This window comes from Quercus lobata, chromosome 3 (genome assembly GCF_001633185.2).
Source record: "Quercus lobata isolate SW786 chromosome 3, ValleyOak3.0 Primary Assembly, whole genome shotgun sequence".
Lineage (NCBI taxonomy): Eukaryota > Viridiplantae > Streptophyta > Magnoliopsida > Fagales > Fagaceae > Quercus > Quercus lobata.
In genome coordinates, this window is record NC_044906.1 from 33,128,065 (window position 1) to 33,154,179 (window position 26,115).

Genomic DNA, 26,115 nt, shown 5'->3' on the forward strand with positions numbered 1-26,115 from the left:
AGGAAACCAGAGGCAGATCACACCTGCACTTCCATTCCATTTGGTGGATGTGATCACTGACTAATAATCAGTCACTTGTTAAAGTATGATATTTTTATTTTTGGAATTTATATATTGGATTGAATATCAATTCTATTTTGGTGGCTTTTGCAAATTTTTTTCCAGGCATGTATTCAAAGAATACCCGTCTTCAAATAACATCAGTGGACAGTACTTTGTTGCAGGATGATCTTTGACTTTATTTTTAAGTTTCACATCGTGAAGTTGTAATTGATTCATTCATTTTTTCCTCAAATTGTGAATTAAAGTCTAAACATCATTCGTATGGTTGTCCTCTAATTTTGATTATTTTTGTTGATTATTTAAGTACAATTACTGATATCCTACACATGCTAGTGCGCATAAGTGGGGCATGTTATGCTTTTATCCTTATCTTGCTATGTTTGTGTTAACAAGTTGTAGATAAAGGTTTGGGGTTTGGGGTTTGTGTCAGCCTGTTGCAGCTTGATATTCTGCATCTGTAGGATGAGTGTTAGGGTCTTCTTTTCTTAAGGTGTGTGTTTTTTCCTTTTGCCAAAAACTTTTTAAGCAGGCTTCTGCACCACAACTTATTGGAAGATCAGCTGCATCTCCTAGTGCCACAACTGCTACTTCCTTTGATAACACAACAACATCTCCACTACAATGTGCCAATTCTTCTAGGTCAGGTACAAACATGATGAACACCATCTCCTCAGCAACATACCCCTCAGCAGCTGCAGCAGCAGCAACAAAGGCAGAAACTGATGCAACTACCTCAGCATCAGCAGCAGCAACTCCTTGCACAGCAACATTTTAGGCAATCTGCAATCCAAGGACTGGGACAGGTGAGGAAAAATACTACAGTATATGAATTTGAAGTGGTTATGTTTATGCTTCCAGTGTTCCATCCAAAGTTGAGGATGCTTATGGAAGTTTGGACGTATAATTTCTTGCACTAGAACATGCTTAATTGTATGTATGTTTGTAAATGAACTTCCACACCGACTTTGGCTCTATTAGGATAAAATTTAAATTTTAGAAATCTGATGGGTTTTCAGGACTTAGTGGAGGCAAGAAAATACTTGTATTGAAAATGGGTGAAACACATGATGTAAACTATTTTGAGAAAAAAAAAGGGGAAAAATCATCTCCCTTGGTATCTGCCTCCCTCTTATCACAATCTGTTCCAGAAATTTTGTCTTATGTTAAACTCTCTGAATGCTTTCCTTCTTAGGAAGTTCTGCTCCAGCATTTGAGTAGGACTTATGTAAGTCTCTGTTGAAATTGATAATTGTTTGTTGCTAGATGATTTTCATCACTAACCATGTACTGTTATATTTCTTATGCAGAACCAGCTGCCTCAGCTGCATGATTTGCAGGGCCAGCAGAAGTCTCAGTCAGTAAATTTACAGCAAGCTACATTTTTCCTTAGTTGTTTGAAAACTTATGGGTACATGCACACACGCATGCACGCACGCGCACATACCCACATACATTGACATTTAAAACATATATGCCTTCATATATCTCAGTTTGTCATTATTAGTGTCTTTGTTACCAAAGTCTTCCAAGAAATTTAGGGTCCATTTGGATGGAGGAATGGAGAGGGTATGTGGTGAGGGGTTCCTCTTTTCCTTGTGTGGATGTACTCTCTTACACATTGTTTGGATGGGAAGAAAAAGAGGGAAAGGAAAGATGAGGAGAGAAAGGATTACATTTCCTTGATTTGGTTGACATGAGAGAAAGGAAATTAGGATGATGTGGATGGAAGCATTTTCCATGGGCCCACACTTTTGCTATCATCCCAATTTGGACTGAGAGAGGGGAGGGGAGAGGGGCTTTGAGGTGATTTTAACTTCTTTTATTTTAAAATTACCAATATGTGCTTATATTCTTCTTACAAGTCATAAATTTAAGGTTTTAAAAGTAAAAACATTTATTTTCCTTTCCATTCTCTTTGAAATCCAAACAACAAACAAGGGAAATAATTTGTTTCCTTTATTTTCCTTCCTACATCCAAACACACATAGAGAAAGATAGCTGTCAATATAGCTATTGTAAATTTTGTTTGTACAATCTTCTTTGGTAGTGTCAGTCTTCTTTGATAGTCTCAGTATATTGAGGGTTTGAGTTCTTGTATATTTCTTCAACTTATTTTTCTTTGAGCACCTTAAATTTTTACCCAGCTTGACTGTTCTCCTTTTTGTTTGTTTGTTTGTTTGTTTGTACTTTTAAGTAAGTTATGCCTTACTGAATTATAGTTTTTTTTTTTAGTTAGTGCCTTATTGAATTATAGTTATGATGATAGAAAACCTTTCTCTAGTTTGTTGATAGTATGAAATAAACACAGCCTAAAAGGTCTAATTGTTGGGAAATTCACTAACATCGCCTGCAAGTTTTTTCTAATTTTTTGTTTGAGCTGCCACTTTAATGTTCATTTTAATTTCCAGGCCGGTGGATGCTGCTTTGGTGCTCCTTGGAAACATAATTTCATATGTGAGTGCCAGAACGTCTATCCTCTTAAATTGTGTTCTCACACTCTATTTGCATTACCCTTTTTTCTAAGCAATTAGGCGGCGCCTTCTATAATCGAGTACATTTATATGTTTCCTATTCTTCTTTCAGGATTTAATAAACACATGTCATATGTCAAGATGTGTGAGATCTTAGGTTATTTAAAAGAATGCCATCAGTGTAAGTGAATTTTACTTTGATTACATGTCCGTGGAAACAAATTCCTTTTTATTCTCCATACTTGCTTCTTTATGGTCTTTTAAATAGAGGAACTAAGGAGAACATTTGCATTACTCAGGACGTTTGTATGTTTTGTCAATATTAGTTGACCGTCTAATTTACGTGGTCTGTGCAGTAAACACTTTTTTGTCAGGTACAAATGTGCATGTAAGCACTCGTAAATTGTTGATTTTCCATTAAATGGCAGCCACCATTGAATAGAGTTTGTTTCATTCTTGTGCGAGATAGAGTTTGTTAAGTGCTCATTTTAAAGGTGGAAGGTTGAAATTTCCACCCAGGATGCATTTACAGCTTATACAATGGCACTGCCATATCAACAGTTAACTAATCATCCTTTTAATTTTGGTGGTTACATCCTAAATTATTTTATTGGACCTTTACTAACATTGTGACATATTTTGTTAGTTGTAGCCTTTTGCTCTTTCTCAAACACTTATCTCTTCGGGGAATTTTGGGTCAGGAGTTGCGTGAAAATTCTGTGCCGTTCTAGGGGAGGGCAGATGACAGAACTAGTTTAGTTAATTAGTAGAGCTGTACCTTTAGGTTTAATGTAGGCTATACGGAGAGGGCGGAACAATAAAGCACTTGAAGAGTTAGAATGGTCCACGACGGGATTTAAGATGATTTGATTGTATTCCTTATGTGAATGGATGACTGCTTTATCATAGCATTCAAGTTCTAATTTGTTCAAGTTTCTTGATGATTGTAATTTCCCTTGATTTGACCACCTGCGTGTAAGATGTTCATATTTTTAATAAAGTTCTATTTATTCAAAAAAAAAAAAAAAAAAAAGGAAGAAAAGTTATGCTCCCAAACAAGCATCTAGATATTATTACTACTTTTACCTCAGTCTATGGAGGGGTTTATCTTGGGCCTATTACTATATATCCTCTGTTTATTTTTCGATTTCTGTTGCCTAATTTTAAAGTCTATGCAAAGTCTTTTGCAGTTGTATGGGTCCAGATTTTTGAGTTTTGGTTCGAAAAAGTAGGAAGCTGGCAGAACAATATCATAGATTGTATAAAGTATGTGGTCTCCATTCCAATATTTTTCTAAGTTGTGGTATGACATATGTTTATCATGTTGATGCAAGCTCTTATAAACTACTTTGTCATCTGTATGTTCCCTGTTAATCTACTGCCTAAGAAATACAGCTGACTAGTATTTTGCTTTGTATGTATTAAATCTCTCATGCCACTCATGAACATACACAACTAGTTGGTAATCTATGCTTTTCAAGTATTTTGCCTTATTGTGTGTTTGCTCTTCTTGCATATATGGAAGTTGGGAATGAATTTGTAGTGAAGTCCCTGATCATTTGTCATCTGGTTCATTCAAAACATTTTTATATTCTAGAAGTGACATAACTTCTGTTTTCATGGATTTCTAAAAGATAATATTTTGTTATATTTGCTTTTATGGAACAAAGTAAACATTCTACAACAATGCCGCAAGTGAGTTTCACCAATTAGATTTTCCTATTGCAATTTAAATGATTCCATAGCTTATTAATTATTTTATGTCAATTACTGGGTCTTTATGTACATGTTGGAACTATCTCTTAATGTTTCGTGGTGCCATACAAGTCTTGGCATGAAGAAAGCTATGCTTAATTGCTTAATTCTCAAGGTTGGGACTCAAGTGATTTTCTCTTCAGGTATGTTGTTAATTTCAAGGCACGGCACATATGTTGAACCAAGTAGTTCCTTCAATACTTCAAAAGATGCACAGTTTAAATGATTAATTTGTAACTTTTTTGGGTTGTTTTTAATTCCATGAACAAACTTTATTTGTGTTAAGAAGCAATAGCAACACAATGTTTATTTAAGGAGATTTTTAATGTTACAATATTGTTAGCTGCTTGCTTTAGTAGCCTCACTTAGAAGTACGAGATTTTCTTATTATATGAACAAATCATATACAATTTAAAAACCCTCAAATGGGAGAAAAGGTTAATATCTAATTACTCAATAAATTCAAACATCCTATAGGTTACACTTACAGGAATCTTAAATACTCAAGAATGAAAATCTTACCAATCGTATATGATAATATTGACTAGTGATTAAAGGTCATGAGATGAACTTCTAGTTTCTCTCTCTCTCTCTCTCCATTTAACATTGAAATAAATCTTCAAGGAGACATGTATTCATTGGTCTCCGGCTTTTTTTTTTTTTGGTAACTTTTTTTAAAAATAATTTGTGCTTAATAATAAGAAGATAATTGGCATATGCATATGATGGTGAGGCCAAACTACAAATAAGAGCCCGTCACAAACAACTGTTAGTATCTTATCAACGATTTTGGCTTTGGCTTTGGTCATGATCTGAACATGATTAAGTTCTTTTTGGGAGAACTGAGCACTAAATCACCTCTTCTATGATTTTACAATATAGTGCATTTAGGAACCAATTGTATTGTTTATGATTTGTTGGAACTGTGATTTGCATGCATTGTTAGAATTTTGATCTCATGTTGGGTTAGATACCAAATGATTTTGCGATGATATCTTGTTTACTCTTCTACATCTTGGGTTACAACATACTAACTAGATTATCTTTCAATTATGGTTGTATGGTAACACTTTGTCCTGATGTTTGCTTGCAGATTCGTTTATCCTTCAAATGATTCTAAATTGATAAAGAGCAATAATTTCTCTTTGTAATATCTCTCTTGAAAATTTAATTAATTGTCTACTAATCAATTTGATTTTCAGGACATTATATATGCTTGCTTCTATGATAGATATGGGTAGATGTGCCTGGTGTTAAACTACATATGTAGGGGAATTTGTATGGAAGGTTATTGAAGCAATGAGAGTGTTGTTTTATAATTGCCATCATTTGAACTTATTATCTTTTACAAAATTGATCTCAATGTGTTCCTAATTTCATTTGACTAATTTTTGTATTTGATATGTATACCCTTGTATACTTCATGTGTACTTGGGTGTCTCTCTCTTTTCGTTTTCAATAAATCCTTATTACTTATCAAAAAAAAAAAAAAAAACTAAAATTAGTCATAAGTCACCTTAATTGCTATAAAAGATGTTTGGTTAATAAATAGACACTTTCCATAAAAAAAAAAAAAAAAAAAAAAAAGAAGTTGACACTAATCTCATTCATTTTTTTATGGACAAAGTTTAGCTAGAAAATTAATTGTAGTCTAAAACTATAACCTTACTTAATATCTTTTAATTAGAGGTGAATTTTGACAAATTCACCATTTGATTACATCTTCTTCTTATATCTTTCATACTTGCAAAATTTTTAGAAAATTAAAGATCAATAGCTATGTCATCAATAAATTGTTTAAATTGCAAGTTTTTGTAATTTAAAATTATGCATAAAATATATTCTTATAGATCATATAGTAAATAATATCTGATTGTCACAAAATTTGACATGTAGTAAGAGCAAAAAAAAAAAATCCAATCCAACAGTTAGATTTTCAAAATATGTAGTAATGTTAAAGATATTGAGTAAGGTTGTAGTCTTAGGCTACAACTAATTTGGAGTTAAATTTTGTAATTTTTTTTATTCATACCAATGTGCTTATTGGGTTAAGCAGTTGATGGAAATAAAAGAATGTTATGACTCGCAACGTTGGGAATTATATTCGTAGGCTTTGGGATGGGTTTAATTATTTTTTACTGTTGTTCTATTTGGTTACTGCAAAAATGCTGGAATATAAAGGAAATGTTTGGTTACTGTAAAAATGCTGCAACTCTATTTCAATAACTGCTTTGAAAGAAGTTAATAAAATATTATATTCAAAATTTCCCCATGCATTTTAAGGGTGTAAAATATTAGAAACCATAAGCAAATCTGTATCAGGGGAAAACTATCTGAGAGAAAAATAGCGATATTTAGTCTAAGACTATCACTTACACTAGACCATTGAAGATCCTAAGTGGGCCTTTATTGAATTTAGAGCATTTTTCTGACTTATTTTTTCCCTGCATTGAGCCTTATGTACTTTCATCACTTCCAATTTTTACAATTTCAGAAGTAAAGTTTCTGTGGCACTAGTCAGCTTGTTTGTCCTGCTTTTCTCTACTACCATCTATTTCACTTAACACTACTTTTAAGAACTTAATCTATTTTGTTTTTTGGAGCTTTGTCAGTGTTGTGCTTTATCTTCTTTGGACAGTCACATTAGATAATAGTTGCATGTTTTAAACACGGTTGCTCCAATTCCAGTGAAATATGGGTTCATCTCGTAGAGAAGAGTTATTCTATTTGTTGTTTTGCAACTTTTGACTGCATGTTTAGAATCTCCCTAATTACATGTTAACAGGAGCTGGAATTTTCTTTTGGGTGCTGGGCTGCGCAAGTAACAGAGTTATAGTTGGTGATAAGCTAGCTCTCTCTCTCTCTCTCTCTCTCTCTCTCTCTTGCGTCCCTATTTTTGGTATTTTCTATTACAATCCTAACTTTATACGGAAAATTTCTTCTTGTTTTATTTATTTCCATTACTTGCTCTATATTTGCACTTCAAAGGCTTCATTTCCTAGAGAATTTTGAATTCCACTTTTGTGTGGGTTTTAAACTTTCATTTCAATTATGTTTCCTTCGTCTTGTTGTTTTGTTTAACTTTTAGTCATTCTTTATTAGCAATCTCATATCTTAATGTGACTTCTTTTTGGTGTGAGGCAGTTAGATTAACATGGATTATTATCTAAACATGGTTGCTAAGAGAAGAATAAGACTGGTTTTTGCTTAATCCTGTCATGATTGGTGTTTGGCGTGAGTTGGGCTTTTTTGGAATTAAATTCCTTTAACTTATTTCTTTGGATTTGCATCATATTTCTTAATATTGGAATATTCCTTTAACTTTTAGTCATATTTCTTAATATTTGGTTTGCATCATATTTCTTAATATTTCTTTAAGCTTGTGCTTGGCTTGATTTAGCACTTTTGCAGATTTGATTTGATTTGATTTGAATTTTTTTTTTTTTTTTTTTTTTTTTTTTTGTATGCAGTTAAGGAAGCAGCAACATAGAGCCACATTAACTCTTTAACCAATCTATTTCCACAAATAATGGAACATTAGTAACTGAAATGGTGAAACCTAACTATAGAAGTGAGCTATTGACAGCATGGGCTGTAATTATGGTGGGCTCTTATTTTGTTATTGGGCTTTATTTGTTGTAATGGTTATCTGGTTTTTGTATTAAAAAACCTATGGAGTCTTGGTTCTATTAGGTTTAGGTATTACTTGCTCATATATATTACTCCTAGAATCTATACTACAAATGGTACAAATGGGTTCAAGTGATAGTTCAATAGTAATGACATTTTTTGTAGTGTCTCATGTCTGTGGTTTGAATCTCATCCCTCTCTCCTAGAATCTATCTATCTCCCAAAAAAAAAAAAAAAAAAATCTATAGTACAAAGAATCTTGCACAACTAACATTTATTAGCTGCTAGATTTGCTACAATTCCTGATTAAACACTGTGTGAACCTATACTATCTTTTGGATTTGGTACTAGATTAAACACCGCATGAACCCTCTCTTCTTTTTTTTTTTTTTTTTTTTTTTTTTTTCTGGATAAGTTTTTGAAGGTATGATGAATTGGGCGTCTAAGTATGGTATGGTGTACATTTCTGGTGTTAATGTGACTTTCTTTAATATGGATGCTTAATGGTGCCATTGCTAATATCTCTATATGAATGATACCTATTTTTAATTTTATTGTTATTTGTTATGTAATGAGTTCCATGAATTGTGTCACTTTATGATGAATTAGAATATAATAGTCTATATAAGCTAATTATGTCCCACAAGAAAGTGAGGTTATTTTGATGAATAAAGTTTCTACTAAAATTGGGTCCATTGGTTTGGTGCCGACTCTAACCAACCCTAAGTGTTGACTCCTAGTGGTTTTTTTTTCCCCCTTTCTTGGTGCTATCCAAGCAAGCCTAGGTGCTGCCTCTTCTCCATGTTAGGTACCTATGAGCAGCAGCTTGACTTAATGCGTATAATCCAGCTAGTGCATCATGTATGCAGCCCCAGTAAGCGTGAGTAAGTAGAGTTTTGTATCAGTAAGCAAGCACCAGTAACAACAACAGTGCAGCATCAACACTTAGTACTAGACACCAGCAGCTTATTATAAGAGGCAGTTTATTAATAAAGTTGTGTATCATCTTTGTAATTGAAGGTTAGAGTCATGTGCTTATTAATTGACTGTGTCATGAGCTTAATTATTGATTAGTTAGAAGCCATGTGCATAACAGTTAGTTAGTTAGACTATTAGATCAATGTAGCCAGCTAGCAGTTAGTGTTAGTCAGTTAGTTGTGTTCATGAATTGTATAAAGGTGTGGAGATGGATTGTAAGAGGCATGCAATGAGAATTCAGTCTATTCTTAATCCTATTCTTCTCTAATCCTTTTACTCTCTCTATTCAATGTGAATTCTTCTAAGAAGCATGGCTGCCCTCTTAGTCACTCACCATTTTTCTTAGCTTAAACAGTTCTTATCACTCCTTTATTTACATATTTTTCTTGTTGTACAGTTCTGGTTTGTCCTGCATCAAATCTTTAGCCAACCCTAGGTGCTGACTCCAAGTTCATCCATCTTTATTTTTCCTGTTCTTTAATTTCCTGTTACAAAGTTTTGGTTTGTCTTGCGTCATTGTGATAAAAAGTTCTCTAAGGTATTCATGTTCTTTCTGGCTGAAGTAAAAAATGATATATGCACTTTACTCTTTGGTGGGTTGCCATCTTTCAGTGTCTATCTTATAGAATAATATTCTAATTCCATGATTTCCATCTGTGATCAGTCTTTTAAAGAAAATGGTTGCAATGTGTGTAGTGAAAGATCAAGCAAAGAGGCAAAACTTTTTGAAAATTACCTTTTTCAAGCATGTAAAGTCTCCTAAGCTTTCTGTGAAGAAATTATTCACCGACTTGCCACCCCTTTGGAATCATGTAAAAGCCCTCCAGGTTAGCCACCATACTGCTGAGATCCACCTTTTGTACTTTCACTAGTCTTGGTAAGCTTGTCTGATGGCTATGGTTTATTTTGCAGCTTAAAGATGAAGTGCAACTCTGTAATAAACATAGAGCCACATTAACTCTTTAACAAATCTATTTCCACAAATAATGGAACATTTAGGGCCCGTTTGGAAGAGATTTCTAGTAATGTTGTTTAAGTGTTGTAGAAATACATGTGAATGAAAAAGTGTTGTGGAGATACATGTACTGCTGTTTAAACAACGAAAACTGTTGTTTAAACAACAGTACCAAACATACCCTTAGTAAATGAGATGGTGAAACTAACTATACAAGTGAACTATTGGCAGCATGGGCTGTAATTATGGTCAGCCGGGTCTTATTTTGCTATTGGGCTTTATTTACGGGTTGTAATGGTTATCCAGTTTGGTTCTATTAGGTTTAGGTATTACTTGCTTTTATATATATATATATATATATATATATATATATATATATTACTCGTGGAATCTATAGTACAAATGGTACAAATGGGGTTCAAGTGATAGTTAAGTAGAATGACATTCTTTGCAATGCCTCATGTCTATGGTTTGAATCTTATCCCTTTCTCCTAGTATCTAACTATTTTAATAAAACAATCTATAGTGCAAAGAACTAGCACAATTGACATTAATAGCTACTAGATTTGTTACAGTTCCTGATTTAATATTCAGTCTTGAATCGAATCTGATTTTCTTTATACACATAAGACCAAATCTTTGTGGACTTTCTTAATTCACATAACTAGATTGTGGCAAATAAAAAAGACTAATAAAAAATCAAATCAATCGAACAGAATAGTAATGTCTAAGGAATTATTACTTTATTTTTCACAACGTCCAGAGACCTGATAGTTGGAGGCAATAGCATTGGAACTGGAGAAGGTGAAGGTGGATGTGTCTCCGTGGACTACTCTTGTATCAAAAGCAACAAAGCTTACTTGCACATTTGTACCCAACAAAAAAGCGTTTAAAGATATCACCTATTCCAATTATTTCTCTTCTGATGTTGGTTTTCCAACATGTTCTCAGGGCCAAATAGAATAATAGAAGAATTTAAAAATTCCACATGAAAAATAATATCAAACTAACTCATCTGCAACACAACTCACTATGAAATTCCCCTATAGACATGTCAGACTAATTAAATAACGAAACTATATATTCCAACAGTGTAAGTAAGAACAATTACAATTATTGACTATCGACATGTTTGAGCAGTTAATTAACAAAACTATACAATCAAACAACCAAACAACGTAAGTAAGAACTATTACAGTTATCCAAAAAACAAGTCTTTCTTGTTTAAAAATCAAATCAAGGGCCAATCAAAATCAAATGAACCCATTTGCAAATCACAATTTCAAATACAACCCACTATACACTTGCTAGCAGATCATTTTTTTTTAGCAAAACAATTCAGCATTGTAATATAAAAAAAGTGTATATCCAATGGTGACACAAAATCGTAACTTTAAACTAAAGGGGTTACAAGTGGATGGAAAAGAATTTGGAGAATTACCAGAAAATAATAAGTAGGGACAAGCGGCAATATAAGACTGCAATGCACAAAAGAAAAGAATGTGAAATTAGATAGAGACGAGCCATACAAACCGATAATACAGAGAGAGAGAGAGAGAGAGAGCCAGAACATTTGAGGTGAGCGGCGTAGGACTTGACGAAATCGTGAGGGAAACGTCTTTTACGGTTCTTGCTGCCTCCATCTTCTTCTGTTCTTACCCTTAAGTGGTAGACTTGAACACAATTTAAAGTTCCATAGTCACTCACAATATCTTAAGCAAAGTCCCAAAGAAACATGTTAGGGTTTAGCACACCCACAAAGGTGAAAGACAAAAAATTAATTGTCAAAATTATTATAGAACGAATTTAAAATCCTAGTTTTCCATAAAATAACGAACATAAAGATGTTTGCAGCCTCTAATTCCATTCTCAAACAATCCAACCAATCCACAAAAGGTTAAAAGTAAATCGTAAATTAATACCCATATAAATAACAAAGAACAAGTTAGAGTTTTGTCTGTATAAAAGTTAGATGTATCCCCACGCATTGAAAAACAAGAACAAAAATCAATCAAAATAACACATGAAATAGTACAAAAGCGTTCGAATTCATCCCCAAAACAAAACCTAGATAAGAAAACCCAAATCAATTGCGAGCATGGTTGTCAAAATCTCGATCTGGATCCTACGATTTTACGATTCCACCTGCTTAAAACAATTCGGATCTTTCAAGGATTTTTGGTAGGATCGCTACAATCGTTCAAGATTGGTAGAATTGTATGATTCTAACGATCCCAAACAATCCTGATTTCTTATAATCTTTTTTAACTTGACAAAAGGCTTAGTTGGACCAAAATGAAAAATAACATCTAATAGAGTGTCATGTTTTGTGATTTTTAGTTTCTTTAAATGATGCTTACAAATGGATGTAGTGATATATGGTAATTACATCAAATGGATGCAAATTTTTTATTTTATTTTTTATGAATGAATGTATAATTTATATGATTATTTAATATACCAATGTATTTTTTTTTTCAAATAATGTAGGATCTTACAACTATGATTCACGATTTCACTTACCTCCTACGATCCTACATAGGATCCCGATTTTGACAACCTTGAGAGAGAGAGAGAGAGAGAGAGAGAGAGAGAGAGAGAGAGAGAGAGAGAGAGAGAGAGAGAGAGAGATCTTACAAAACCACACATTGAGGAAAGTTTAGTCAAATAACACATATCCATAAAAAGTTTAGTTTCTAAAATCAAAGAACAAAAGTGAGAAATCGGTGGTGTGTGGCTCAGACCAAAGAGATGGGAGAGCGGAGAGAATGTTGAGAGAGATCGAGGCCGTTGGATGAAGAGACAAAGACACGAAGAGAATGATTGGATGACCGAGAAGAAGAGGTGGAGATTGGGAGAGTGGAGAAGAGTGGGTTGGTGGTTTCGGATAGAAGGGAGAGCGAAGAGAATGTTCAGAGAGAGAGAGAGAGAGAGAGAGAGTTTTGCTCTGGGATTTGTGGAGAGAGAGAGTCGTTGGGGTTTTTACAAATCTGATACATGGAGAGAGAGGGTGAGAGAGCCGTTGGGATGTGTGAATTTAAATACATAAATTTCACTTTTTTTTTTTTTTTTTAGGGAGAAATTTTGGTTTTTTAACAAAACTAAAATAGTCATTGTATTTGCTTGTTTTCAGTTTTTAACAAGAGGTTTCGAGTCCTTCTCCTGCCATCACACCGTCATCTATCATCTGTCATCTTCTCTACGTGATGCTATACTCTCCAGGCAATGTCATCTTGTGGACTTAGTAAAGTTGAAGAATGACAATACACTCTATAAGAAAAATAGAGAGCTAGGGAGAGAGAAAACAAGCTAGAGAGAAAGGATTGAAGAGAGAATTTCTGTAATTGTATTTCATAAATCAAAATGAATGTATAACAATGTATTTATACTAAAAACTAACACAAGAAAGAGAATGACTAACTCTAACTAACTCTCCACACTATACGAATCCAACTGTACAACCAATCACTGTATTACACGTGTTCAAGTACATATTTGTCATTTAATCTAAGCCTAAACTACAAGTCGTATACCATCTCAGTCGTTTAGCAAGCTGCATCAGTTTTCTTCCAATGCTCTGTTTCATTACTCTGGCTCTCTGCCTAAGCTAACTCCTTTACATATTCTTTAGTTTAATTGACTTGAATCACTTGCATTTGTTTTCTTTTTCTGTTTCTTATCACTGGCATCTGTCTTCTTCTTCTTGTTCTTATCTATGCATTTATCCAAACTTTGACATTCCCCTTCAAGATGAGAAGCTGAACTATGTATGTTCACCACACTTATCTTGCCTAATAAGTATCTTAATTGTTGACTATTGAGAGCTTTTGAAAGTAAATTATCCAACTGTGAATGTGTGGGAGTAAAGAGCAGCCTAACAACATTATCTTGCACCTTATCTTTTACTACATGGCAGTCCACTTCTATATGCTTGGTCCTTTCGTGAAACACTAGGTTTTTCCCAATATATATTGCAGCTTGGTTATCACAAAACAATAGAGCAGGTTGAGAATGATAAATCTCTAAATCCTTCAACAATGCTAATAACCAAGTCATTTCACATACAGTAACAGCCATTGCCCTATACTCTGCTTCAGCATAAAATCTAGACACTATGGACTGTTTCTTAGACTTCCATGATATGAGAGAATCACCAAAAAAGATGCAATAACCTATGGTTGACCTCCTGGTATCAATGCAAGAGGCCTAATCAGCATCTATGTAGGCCTTCAAATGGAAATCTAATCCAATTGATAGAAAAATACCTTGACTAGGACAACTTTTGATGTATTGTAGCACTTTATATGCAGCATCTAGGTGGGTTTCTTGGGTTTTGACATGAATTGACTTAATTTGTGAACATGATATGCAATATCTGGCCTAGTGATAGTCAGATAAAGCAATTTGCCCACCAACCTTCTGTACACTCCACGATCGGCTAGCAATTTTCCTTGAAACTTGCTTAACTTCAAATCCTCCTCCATTGGCACCTTGCTAGGCTTACAAGCTGACATTCCAGCATCCTTCAAGACTTCCAAAGCATACTTTCATTGACACAAAGTGATACCCTTGTTTGATCTAGCTATCTCAAGTCCAAGAAAATACTTTAAACCTCCAAGATCTTTAAGTTTGAAGTGATGATCTAAGAAGTCTTAAGCTCCTCAACTGCTTGAACATTGTTGCTAGCTATGAGAATATCATCAACATAAACTATCAAAGCTATGAAGGAATCATTGAACTTCTTTGTAAATAAAGAGTAGTCAGCTTTGGACTGTTTAAAACCATGATGCTTAATGACAGAACAAAATTTTGCATTCCACTGCCTTGAAGCCTGTTTAAGCCCATAAAAAGACTTATTCAATTTGCAAACAACATTCCCTCCTTTGCTGTGAAAGCCTTGAGGGAGTTGCATGTACACCTCCTCATGAAGATCACCATTCAAAAAAGCATTATTGACATCTAATTGAACCAAATGCCAACCTTTCACAGTAGATATGGCAAGAAGTGTCTTGACAGTAGTCAACTTAGCAACTGGTGAGAAGGTATCAATAAAATCCAGCCCCTCTTGTTGAGTGAATCCCTTAGTAACTAACTTTGCTTTATATCTCTCTACAGAGCCATCAGCCTTGTATTTTACCCTATAAACCCATTTACAGCCAATTGCCTTTTTATTTGAAGGCAAAGGGGTAAGGGTCCAGGTATTATTAGAAACCAAAGCATCAATTTCAGCATTCATGGCTTTTGGCCATTTAGGATCCTTAATAGCCTCATGATAGAATCTTAGTTCAGGAATAGAGGTAATAAGAGAACAAAAATGTGCATAGGAAGGAGATAGATGTGAAGTGTGAAGATAATCAGAGAGAGGATATTTGGTAGAGACTGAGGGAGTACCTGAGTTGCTGATTAGACTGGATTGGGAAAGCTTATTAGACATGATGGTGCTGCACTTGTAGTCTTGCAAGTAGGAAGGGAGTTTGGTAGGCCTAGATGATCTCCTTAAGGAAGGAAGAGAAACAGGAGTCCCTTGAGGAATGGTAAAGAATTATGCTCTACAAAACCTAGTGTAATTGATTCTGGGATGACATAATTAGATATGACAGGAAGGGAAGTGTCAGACACCTAATTAGGACCAGAAATAGAAGATGGAACATGTAATGAAGGTGTAATAGGGTCTAAAAACATGGGATCATGTGGAAGAGCTACATTAGGACAGATATGAGGAAGAGAAATAGAAGTATGTGGTAAAAGAACAGAAGTAATGAAAGGGAAAACAGTTTCATGAAAAGAAACATCCCTAGAAATGAAAATCTGCTTTGTGATCAAATTTAACAACTTGTAACCCTTAACACCAAAAGGGTAACCAAGAAAAACACATGGAATTGATCTAGGGGAGAACTTAGACCTATTATGAGCAAGTGTGGAAGCAAAGCAAAGACAACCGAAAACTCTTAAGTGATGATAAGAAGGAACCTTACCATAAAGCTTCTCAAAAGGGGTTTAATGGTCTAAAACAACACTAGGCAGCCTATTTATGATGTAAATAGATGACAAAACACAATCTCCCCAATAACAAAGTGGTATGTTAGATTGAAACTTCAATGCCCTTGCAATCTTTAGGATGTGTTGATGCTTTCTTTCCACTATAGCATTTTGTTGTGGAGTAGTAACATAAGAATGTTGATGAACAATCCCATGTTGAGCGTATAAATCTTTTAGGAAAAACTCTTGGGCATTATCAGTTCTAATCACTTTGATATTGGTTTGAAATTGAGTGAGGATCATTTTGTAAAATGAAATCAGCAAACGCCTAGTTTCTGTTTTAGATTTCATAAGGTAAAACCATGTGGACCTTGTAGCATCATCTACTATAGTAAGAAAATATCTAAAACTATCACGAGTGGCTTTAGCAAAGGGTCCCCATACATCACAATGAATTAAGTCAAAAGCATGATCAGATAAGTGATTAGAGTTGGGAAAAGACAATCTTTTATGCTTTGCAATTGGACAAACAATACACTCTTTATTTGAATGAAAGAAAGGTACATCAGATATACAATGTTGAAGTTTTGCATCAGAAACATGTCCTAATCTAAGATGCCATAAGTAAAGTTTAGTGACAATAGGAACATGTGAGACAGAATGAGCAAAAGATTGCAAAACTGACTCTAAGACAATGGAAGCTTCGGATATAGAATTGTAGTTTGTTGAGGCTTGTAGTAGGTACAGATTATTATGAAGCTTACCTATTCCAATCATTTTCCAGCAAGTAAGGTCCTGTATGAAACAATTGTAAGGTTGAATTTAATCAACCATCTTGTTGGCTTTATTCCGTGCCAAATTTGCTTGTATTTCAGCATTTAGTAACCCTGTATTTAGGTGGGTTTTGTTGTAAGGGTAGTGAGTGAGATAGAGTGATTGAATGCTCAAGAGTGTGCAAGAAAACAGAGTCTTGCGGCTTGATCTCGCGGGTGACTCGCGGCTGCAAGCCGCCAGAAGCAGTACACGTGCCAAGCATGCCAGAAGTTGAAGCGTCATGCTAGCTGGAGCACTACAGGACAAAATAGGACAACTGACCGTTCTGTTATCACGTGGCTGGAACTCGTGACTCAGTCAAGCCGCGAGTCCAAGCCGTGAGCCACCCCTGTTTTGAAAAACCTAACGTTTCACATTCTCTTCTTACCCCAGTATAAATACCCCTCATACCCACAAATGAAAGAGAGCTTCCAGAGAGAATTTTGAGAGAGAAACCCTAGAGTAAAACAAGATTGATTCATCTACAATCTTTACATTAGAGTCTCTTCAAATTCCTCAACTCTCTTCCTCTCCATTGTCAAACCCTTGAGAGGCATTTTACCAAAACATTGTTCTCACCATATTCATTACTGTGAGAGGGCTGTTTGGTGTTCTGGGAAGCAGTTAGGAAGGAACCAATCTACATTAGTTGATGCTATGGTCAAGTAGCGGAATCCGGGAAGCTAGAAAAGAAAAAGGTTTGGCATAACCTCATTGGAGCAAGAAGCTTGGAGGGCTTAGGTGCACTGGGTAGATTAGGCTTGGAGGGTCTATTGCTATCCATGTATCCCAACTACATTTTCTAGTGGATTGTTTACCGCTTGGAGGGCGGCGGAGAGGTTTTACGCCAAGGGTTTCGGTTTCCTCTTCGATAACACGTCGCGTGTTGTCCTTGTGTTTGCATCTTCCTTCCCTTTTATCTTTACCTTTTATTATCTGCTGTGGGTTGTGATTTTAATTTGGCTTAGATTGTCTACCAATTCTGTTTTATAACTTTTGTTCATTTTCCGCACACTAGTTGTTTGACATAAAGCTTGAATTGGTTAATTTGTAAATTGGGGGTCTAAACGTTCAAGGGTGTTTTTACACTATTTGAACTTTCAACAATAATTTGAGAGGAAAACCAAGCAACATGACAAAGACTTGGTTAATTTGCTTACTGAAATCAGATTGAAAGAAAATGCAAGAACACAAATTACATCCTCAAGAATCAAAGATGCCGTGACTTGAACTGTGCCTATGTGTGTGGCAAGGACCTTTTCACCATTAGGCAAATGCACAAAAGAAGATATGGAACTAGTGATCTTAGTAAACAATGAAATTGAATGAATAATATGGTCAGTGGCCCTTGTATCAAGAACCCAAGTTTCTTCATTGAGAGCTATTTTGTTTGAAGGATTTTTAGCAAATACTGAATTCTTCAAATTAAGGTAAACAAAATCCTAGAAAGAGGCACAAGAAATACCTGAGAGAGTTGAATTGGTTGAGTGAATAGCATCAATGTTGTTAGAAGAAGATGCATGGGAGCTCAGCATTGACAACAACTGCTAGCATTGTTCAGTTGTGAAAGGAAAAGATCCTGACTGTGATGCAGCCTCAGATTGACCAGAGTCACCATCAAGAATCACTTGATTGGCCATAGACACCTTGCCCTTTTGCTTGTACCCTGGTGGAAATCCAACTAGCTTGTACCACTTTTCCATGAAATGGCCAACTTTGCCACAATGGCTGCATACAGGTCTGCCCTTGCCTTTGTTGTTCTTCCCACCTTGGTTGAACCCTTGAGTCTTGACTGCAAGAGTAGTTGAATCAACTAAAGTGCCTCCATTGAATCCTAAAGCCCCCTGCCTTTCCTCTTGTATCACCAAAGAGAAGGCCTTGTCAATTGAGGGACTTGGCTCCATCATCAGAATTTGAGTCCTGTCTTGTGAATAGATTTCATTCAAGCCATTGAGGAATTTCATCAAGGAATCTTGATGATGAAAGAATGTGATTTCGTCATTCACTTCACAGACACATTTACCACAAGAACAAGATGGTAAAGGCCTGAGATTAAGCAGTTGATCCTAAGAAGCTTGAAGATTAGTGAAGAAAGTAGTCACTGTTGCATCTCCTTGCATAATTGTTGAAATCAATCTTTGAAGCTGTGAAATTCGTGGACCATTGGCATGTGAGAAATGGTTTCTGAGTGAATTCCAAACCTCCATTGTAGTGTTTCTGTAAATTACACTTACAGTGATGTGAGGAGAAATAGAATTCAAGATCCATGAAGAAATCATGGAATTGTTCTTTGACCAAGCAATCTTTTCCAGAGGAGTAATAGCCATGGAAGCTGTGATAGAACCATTCACAAAACCTAGCTTGTTCTTTGCATCCAATGCCATAAGCATAGCCCTAGCCCAATTAGGGTAATTGTCTTCTGTCAAGTGCTGAGTGACAAGAATTGCACCTGGTGATTCTCCATGGTGCAAGAAGAAAGGACTTCTCGGATCCTCCATTGGAGAAAGCTCACGATGAGCAATGGATTGAGAAGTAGAAGATTGCAAAGCTTGATCTTGATTTGCCATTAACAGAAGCATAAAAGCTCTGATACCATATAAGAAAAACAGAGAGCTAAGGAGAGAGAAAACAAGCTAGAGAGAAAGGATTGAAGAGAGAATTTTTGTAATTGTATTTGATAAATCAAAATGAATGTATAACAATGTATTTATACTAAAAACTAACACAGGAAAGAGAATGACTAACTCTAACTAACTCTCCACACTATTCGGATCCAACTGTACAACCAATCACTATATTACACGTGTTCAAGTATATATCTGTCATTTAATCTAAGCCTAAACTACAAGTTGTATACTATCTCAGTCATTTAGCAAGCAGTATTAGTTTTCTTCCAATGCTCTGTTTCGTTACTCTGCCTGAGCTAACTCCTTTACATATTCTTCAGTTTAATTGACTTGAATCACTTGCATCTGTTTTCTTCTTCTATTTCTTATCACTGGCATCTGTCTTCTTCTTCTTGTTCTTATCTGTGCATTTATCCAAACTTTGACACACTCTAACGGACTGATCATCTCTTTCACCAAAATGATTATAAAACAACAAAAGTCAAACACCTCAAACTAATCAAATCCCAAGTTCGTAATTTAAAGAAAGCTACTGCAGTGCTTAGTAGTGTAGTAGGAGAAACTAGAAAGAAGAAGAAAAAACAATTGGGCATAAAAATGGGAAATTATTTAATAATAAAAGGGTTTCCACGCGCCATTTAAAAAAATTTCATGTCATTGCTTTGTTAGATACATGGGTAAAGAAACTAACTGAAGTTAACCGAATGACCAATAATGCTCATTTTTAAATTTCAAGAACCAATACCACTCACTTGAAACTTTAGGGACCACAAGTGCACAATAGGTAAACTTAAGGGATCAACATTGTAGTTTCGCCTTAAAAAAACATTTAGATCAAGAATCTGAAATCAAGCCTACAGAATATCAACTACTTATTCAAAACCATTTATGTGAGGAATCTGAATAGTGAACAAATAATACAATTGCATATCTGAAGAAGAAAAAAAAAACGTGCATTAAATCAAGTGCTTATTCAAATGGGATATACAACGAAAAAAAAAAAAAAAACCGGTTCATGTAATCCATGCCTATTGGATTGTCCTATGAACTTTAGTAACTCATGGCTCTTGGTCTCCTACAATAACAAAACACCGTTAACCCAAATACAAACACCATTAACCTAAATAGTAAATGAAAACTTAATAAACCTTGCACTATATATATATTAAGCAAATTGGGTTTAGTCATTTGCATCTATTTTCAAATTATTTTCTCTATTTACTTTGACACGGTTCATAACATCAACCAATGGGTAAGATGACAGGTCATTATAACTTACTTCATGAGCTCAATGGTGAGAAGGAGGATTGGAAGATTAAAGCGAATCACACGGCTATGGGATGTATTCAATCCCAAGAATAAAGATTTTATGAGCTTGGATATGGTGTTGCTAGATGAACAGGTGAGCCTCACATTATTATTATGTTATCGAACAATTGTTACTGTACATGCTTATACACTTATTTATATATGCAACGATCAAGGATGCATTTACTCATCAATTTAGGGAATCATTACAAGAAGGAAATATTTATTTCATAAATAGTTTTGCTGTGATTCTTAACAAGAATAATTACAAAATAGTCACCAATGAACATATATAAATTTGAATTAGTCCCATTTGAACATCTGAGTGACCGATGCGACAAAAAATGCCCAATTAACAGGTATTGATACATATTAGTTAGGTTATTGCAAGGTACAATTAAGGGGGGAAAAGCTGTATGTGCTAAATATTTATGACCATGTAAATTATGTAGATGTCATTGGAAAGTGTCAGCCATTTCCCCTTTGTATGAGAAAGACGTAAATGGAGAGCAGTTGAAGAGAAGGATCGTTGAGATTGAAGACAAAAGGTTAGTTGAACTCAAATTATTTTTTAATACTTAGAATGGGAAATTTTCAAATAAATTATTTAATTATTTAATACTTAAAATAACTAAATATGTAGAAATCACAAGGTTCGAATTACATTGTGGAAAGACCTTGCAAAAATTATTACAAAAGATGTATGCATGGAACTATGGAAGGATCGAAATTAGTTATTTTGATCATTACTTCAACATCTGGGAAATCATTAGTAGCATGGGTAAGAACTTTTATGACAAAATTTAGTTTGTTATACTAAAAATTAAAGACCACGTTCTGAAATGGTGGGCCGCCCATCAAAATTGTTTTTTTTTTTTTTTTTTTTTTTTTTTTTTTTTTTTTTTTTTTTTTGGTCAACAAAGGATATATCATTAAACTTAGGAATTAATAAGTCTATTACAACGTAAACAAGCTTTATCATAAGCTAAAATATTTTCCACCACAGGTGGCAGATACAAAAAGATAACAAAAGAATCTAAACTATTAGCACCAAACTTGGCCAATGCATCAGCACATTGATTGGCCTCCCTATAGATGTGAACTATCTACTTGTTGGGAATCTCTCTTACCAGGTTCCTGCAATCAATAAGCAATGACTCCATTAACAAGTTGGCAGTATTATTGTTCATAAGCAAAACAACACTTAAGGCATCCAACTCAATGACGAGATTATTTAGCCCCATCTCCTTTGCTATTAGAAGGCTATCTCTTAGGGTCCACAGCTCTGCTATACAACTGTTAGTGCACCCAAGAGGCCTTGCATAGCCTTTCAACCAATGCCCATCATGGTCCCTGATAACACCGCCTCCACCTGCACGTCCAGTATTACCAAAAGCAGACCCATCTGAATTAAGCTTTGCCCACCCCATTGGAGGCTTCTCCCAACCCACTGCAATAACAGATTTAGCTTTAGGCAACTTAGCATTCAACCCAACAGAGAAAAATTCAACACTATCTTTAATGCTTCTCTTAAAGCATGACCGATCCACCTTACCTGTCCTAAAAATAAAATTATTTCTATGCAACCATAAATTCCACACTCCCATGGGAAACAAAGTCTTCCAAGGAATGCCCATCCATCTGGATTTAATATTTGATTTACAACTGGCTTCAAGCCATTCACTAATCGGTAAGTTGAAGGTCTCCCTCATGCAAATCGGGAATTGAAGTTGCTGCCAAAAATCCCGAGCAAACTCACAGCCCCTTAAAAGATGGTCAATTGTTTCAATGCTTTGATGACATAAACTGCATATGGGATCAAGACTTAAACCCCTTGAACCCAAAACTTCCCCGGTGGGCACACTGTTATCAAGACAAAGCCAAAGGAAGAATTGAATCTTAGGAAATGCTTCAACCTTCCACACCCAAGCCACCACCCATCAAAATTGTTAAGTTTAGATATAGTAATATCTATATATATATATATATATATATATATATATATATATATTGAGAAAAAACTTGTGCTTATATTAAATCAAAGCAGGCTAATATCAGTCTGAACAACAGAATGGATGTTTGGTGGTACATCTTCTATCCAGACAATTAAATTGGGCGATCTAATTCTTGCTAATTCATGAGCAACATTATTTCCTTGCTGACATACATGATTAAAACTGATAGAAAAATAGGGAATCAAAGTTTTAACATCTTGAATCAAGTGTCCATGTAAAGCCAGAGAGGAGTTAGCGTTGCTGAGATCCTTGTGAACAATATCCAAGTCGCCTTCAATAATCACTTTGGTAAGGCCAATTTCTAGTGCAAATTCCACGGCTCTCCTAGCTGCCAGTGCTTCTGTCTGAGCTACTGTTGTTGGAAGGTGGACTTGCTGGGACAGTGAGGCCATAACAGCTCCATCAGAATTCCAAATCACGACTCCAATCCCAGCTCTTCCTTACTCCGAAAAAACCGCTCCGTCATAGTTCACTTTGCAAAAATCTCGATCAAGTGGCTTCCATCTGGTATGGTTCCTGTGCTAGATCTTCAAAGTTGCTGGGTGATGGCTCTGAAACTCAGCTTTTCGTTCCTTCAACAAAGGTAAGATTTGGTTTAAAGGGCACGCATTTTCCTTAAACCGAATCTGGTTCCTGTGATTCCACACTGCCCAACCCGTGAAGGCCAGGAGTGCAGCATCTTTGTTTTTCGAGAAAGCGTAGTTGAAAATCTCCTTCACGCTGCTACCTTGCAAAGCCGAGAGCCATGTCCATTGGGTGACTGAGCTCCACATAACCTGCACATCAGAACAGAAAAAAATAGCATGTGAGCTGTCTTCATCTCCCGCCTTACAGCTTTCGCAAAGGCCATCAGGGGTGATTGTCCTTCGATTTAAATTCTTCCTGGTGGGCAAAGCTTCCGTGCAAGCACGCCACACAAAGTTTTTAACTTTGCTAGGAACTTCTAAACTCCACAATTTTTTTTCGGAAGGCTGAGTCCGGAGTTGATCGTTGTGCAGAATATGAACTTTCCTGCAAGAACCTACAACCCGATTTAACTAAGTAATGGCCTGTCAGGGTGAAAGGCCAGATAAGAACATTAGGTTGGCTCGATGAACTCAGTGGTATACTCTTAATTACATCTGCTTCAGCTGCACCAAAAACGTGGTCAATGATGTCAGACCTCCAACGTCTTGTGATTGGATTTATGAGCACTTCCACACTAGAGTTTTCCTGTCCTAACATAATTGGTGTGGTGATTTCGGCTGCGTTCCTTGATGGCAGCCAGTTATCCCCCCAGATTCTAATTTGCTTCCCATCTCCCACTCTCCCATATTGCTCCCTTAGATATGACATCCCGACCCTTTAAAATACTTTTCCAAGCATAAGACGTTGAAGATGAATCTTTCGCCTCTAAGATAGTCCCCCTAGGAAAAAATCTCACTTTAAAGACTATAAAAGAGGGGTTATCAACATGAAGGAGTCTCCAAGCTAAATTGGCTAACATAGCCTCATTGAACATAACAAGGTTCTTGAATCCCATACCCCCTTGATCTTTGTGTTGACATGTATCATCCCACTTCACCCAATGTACCTTTCTTTGATCTCCCCTTTATCCCTACCAAAACTTATGAACAAGTGACTAGATATCCTGGCACAAACTGATTGGGAGCTTGAAACAACAAATGGTGTAAGTAGGTATAGCTTGGATGAGTGATTTGATAAGAACTTCTCTTCCGGCATGGGATAAGAGCTTTCCTTCCTACCCTTGTAGTCTCTTCCATACTCTTTGCTTCAAATGATCAAAGCTTGCTCTTTTGTTTCTTCCCACCATGGTTGGCAAGCCTAGGTATTCTTCTTATTGCTTCAAAATTGTGACTCCAAGATCACCCATGATCTGATTTTGCATTTCAACGAAAGTGGGTTTACTAAAAAATAGAGAAGTCCTGTCTCTATTTAGCTTTTGCCCCGATATTCGTTCATAGGAAGAGAGAATTTCTAACACCTTTTGACAATCATATGTTGCCTTGCAAAACAAGAGACTATTGTCTACAAATAATAAGTGTGTTAGTTTTGGGCCATTTCGTCAAATAGACACACCTTGAATGTCACCATTACCCGCTACTTTTTTAATCATTCTATGGAGACCCTCTGAGCACAACAAGAAGAGGTAAGGGGATAGTGGGTCCCCTTGGCGGATACCTCGACTTGGTTTAATATTCCCCGTAGGTTCCCCATTAATCAAAAGGGAGTATGTCATGGAGGATATACATTCCATTACTAGAGCCACCCATCTATCATTGAAGCCCATTTGTATCATAACATCTCTTAAGAAAGACCACTCAACCCGGTCGTAAGCCTTGCTCGTGTCTAGTTTAAGAGCCATGAAGCCCAAACTACCCAAATTATGATTCTTCATATAGTGCAATGTCTCAAAACTACCAGGATATTGTAGGTAATGAGGCAACCTTTAGCACTTTGATGTTCAGAGATGAGATGAGGTAGCACTCTTTTCAATCTATTGGCGAGGACCTTTGAAAATTTTTTATAGAGCACGTTACAGACACTAATAGGCCGAAATTCAGCACTCTTTTCGGGTTTTTTGTTTTGGGAATTAAGGTGATGAAGGTGTGATTTAGTGGAGTGGGTATGAGCCCGAGTTCAAAAAATGCAGAGTAGAGCTAATAACATCACTGCTTACTAAACCCCAAAAATTCTCAGAAAATAGCGGTGGCATCCCCTTAGGACCTGCCGCCGCCTTGAGTGGAGCCATCTACTTCAAGGCATTCTCAACTTCCCGTGCCTGAAATTCACTACTCATAATAACATTCAAATCTTAAGTCAAGGTCTACAAGAAGTTCTTCCAAGTTTGAGGATGTAAAGAGTTGTTGGTAGTAGTCTAGGAATATAGCTGAAACCTGGTGAGGTTGGGTGCACCACTCGTCTGCTTGATTTTTAATACCTGAAATGAAATTTCTGTGCTTCCTTTGTATGGCTCAATAGTGTAAGAAGTGGGTATTGTGATCCCTATCTTTGATATATAAGGCACGTGACCACTGTCTCCACATCCTCTCCTCTTTATCCATTAGAGAATTTATTTCTTTTTTCAACTGTAAGAGAATTGTTGAACCTCCACCTTGTGCAGCTAGCTTCTCGGCTCGAGATGGTTTTTTTTTTTTTCTTTTTTTTTTTCCTCAAATGTTACCAAAACAATCTTTGCTCCATCTAGTCAGTTCTTTTCCATAAGTTTCAATTTTCTTGAGCACCTTTCTATTCTCGGTTACATCATAGTTGGCTTGCCAAATTCCTTCAACAATTTCTCCACATCCCTTGTTTGCCAACCACATCTCTTCAAACCAGAAGACTTTCTTCTTTTGTTGGAATTCCAAGTCTGATTGTTCAATCCACAGCATTTTATGGTTAGATATCGTATTATCAATATGATGTACTCGAGTACCAGGAAAATTCAAAAAACCATTCATACGATGCAACTGCCCTGTCTGGCCTTTCCCAAATTGAAACTCCACTATTGTAATGTTCAC

The 26,115-nt window shown here is 35.7% G+C and overlaps 1 protein-coding gene and 1 long non-coding RNA gene across 3 annotated transcripts; both read right to left on the minus strand.

Annotated features, from left to right (window-relative positions):
* Positions 1 to 278: 278 nt before the first annotated feature.
* LOC115979736 lies at positions 279 to 12,010 on the minus strand. Of its 2 annotated transcripts, XR_004089176.1 has the most exons (4): positions 11,424 to 12,010; positions 10,595 to 11,330; positions 9,634 to 9,829; positions 279 to 843 (listed from the first exon to the last, which is right to left on the minus strand). It is a non-coding gene; the product is annotated as an uncharacterized LOC115979736 (long non-coding RNA). The 2 variants fall into 2 exon arrangements; XR_004089175.1 differs by having other exon boundaries at positions 10,595 to 12,010.
* Positions 12,011 to 18,710: 6,700 nt separating this feature from the next.
* On the minus strand, positions 18,711 to 19,211 carry LOC115980779. Its single transcript, XM_031102996.1, has one exon. The coding sequence runs from the start codon at positions 19,209 to 19,211 to the stop codon at positions 18,711 to 18,713; it is 501 nt and encodes a 166-aa protein (XP_030958856.1).
* Positions 19,212 to 26,115: the final 6,904 nt, after the last annotated feature.

Bases quoted from the DNA above. Each gene is read 5' to 3' on its own strand.
- LOC115980779 (XM_031102996.1), bottom strand. From the start codon at position 19,211: ATGGCAAATCAAGATCAAGCTTTGCAATCTTCTACTTCTCAATCCATT.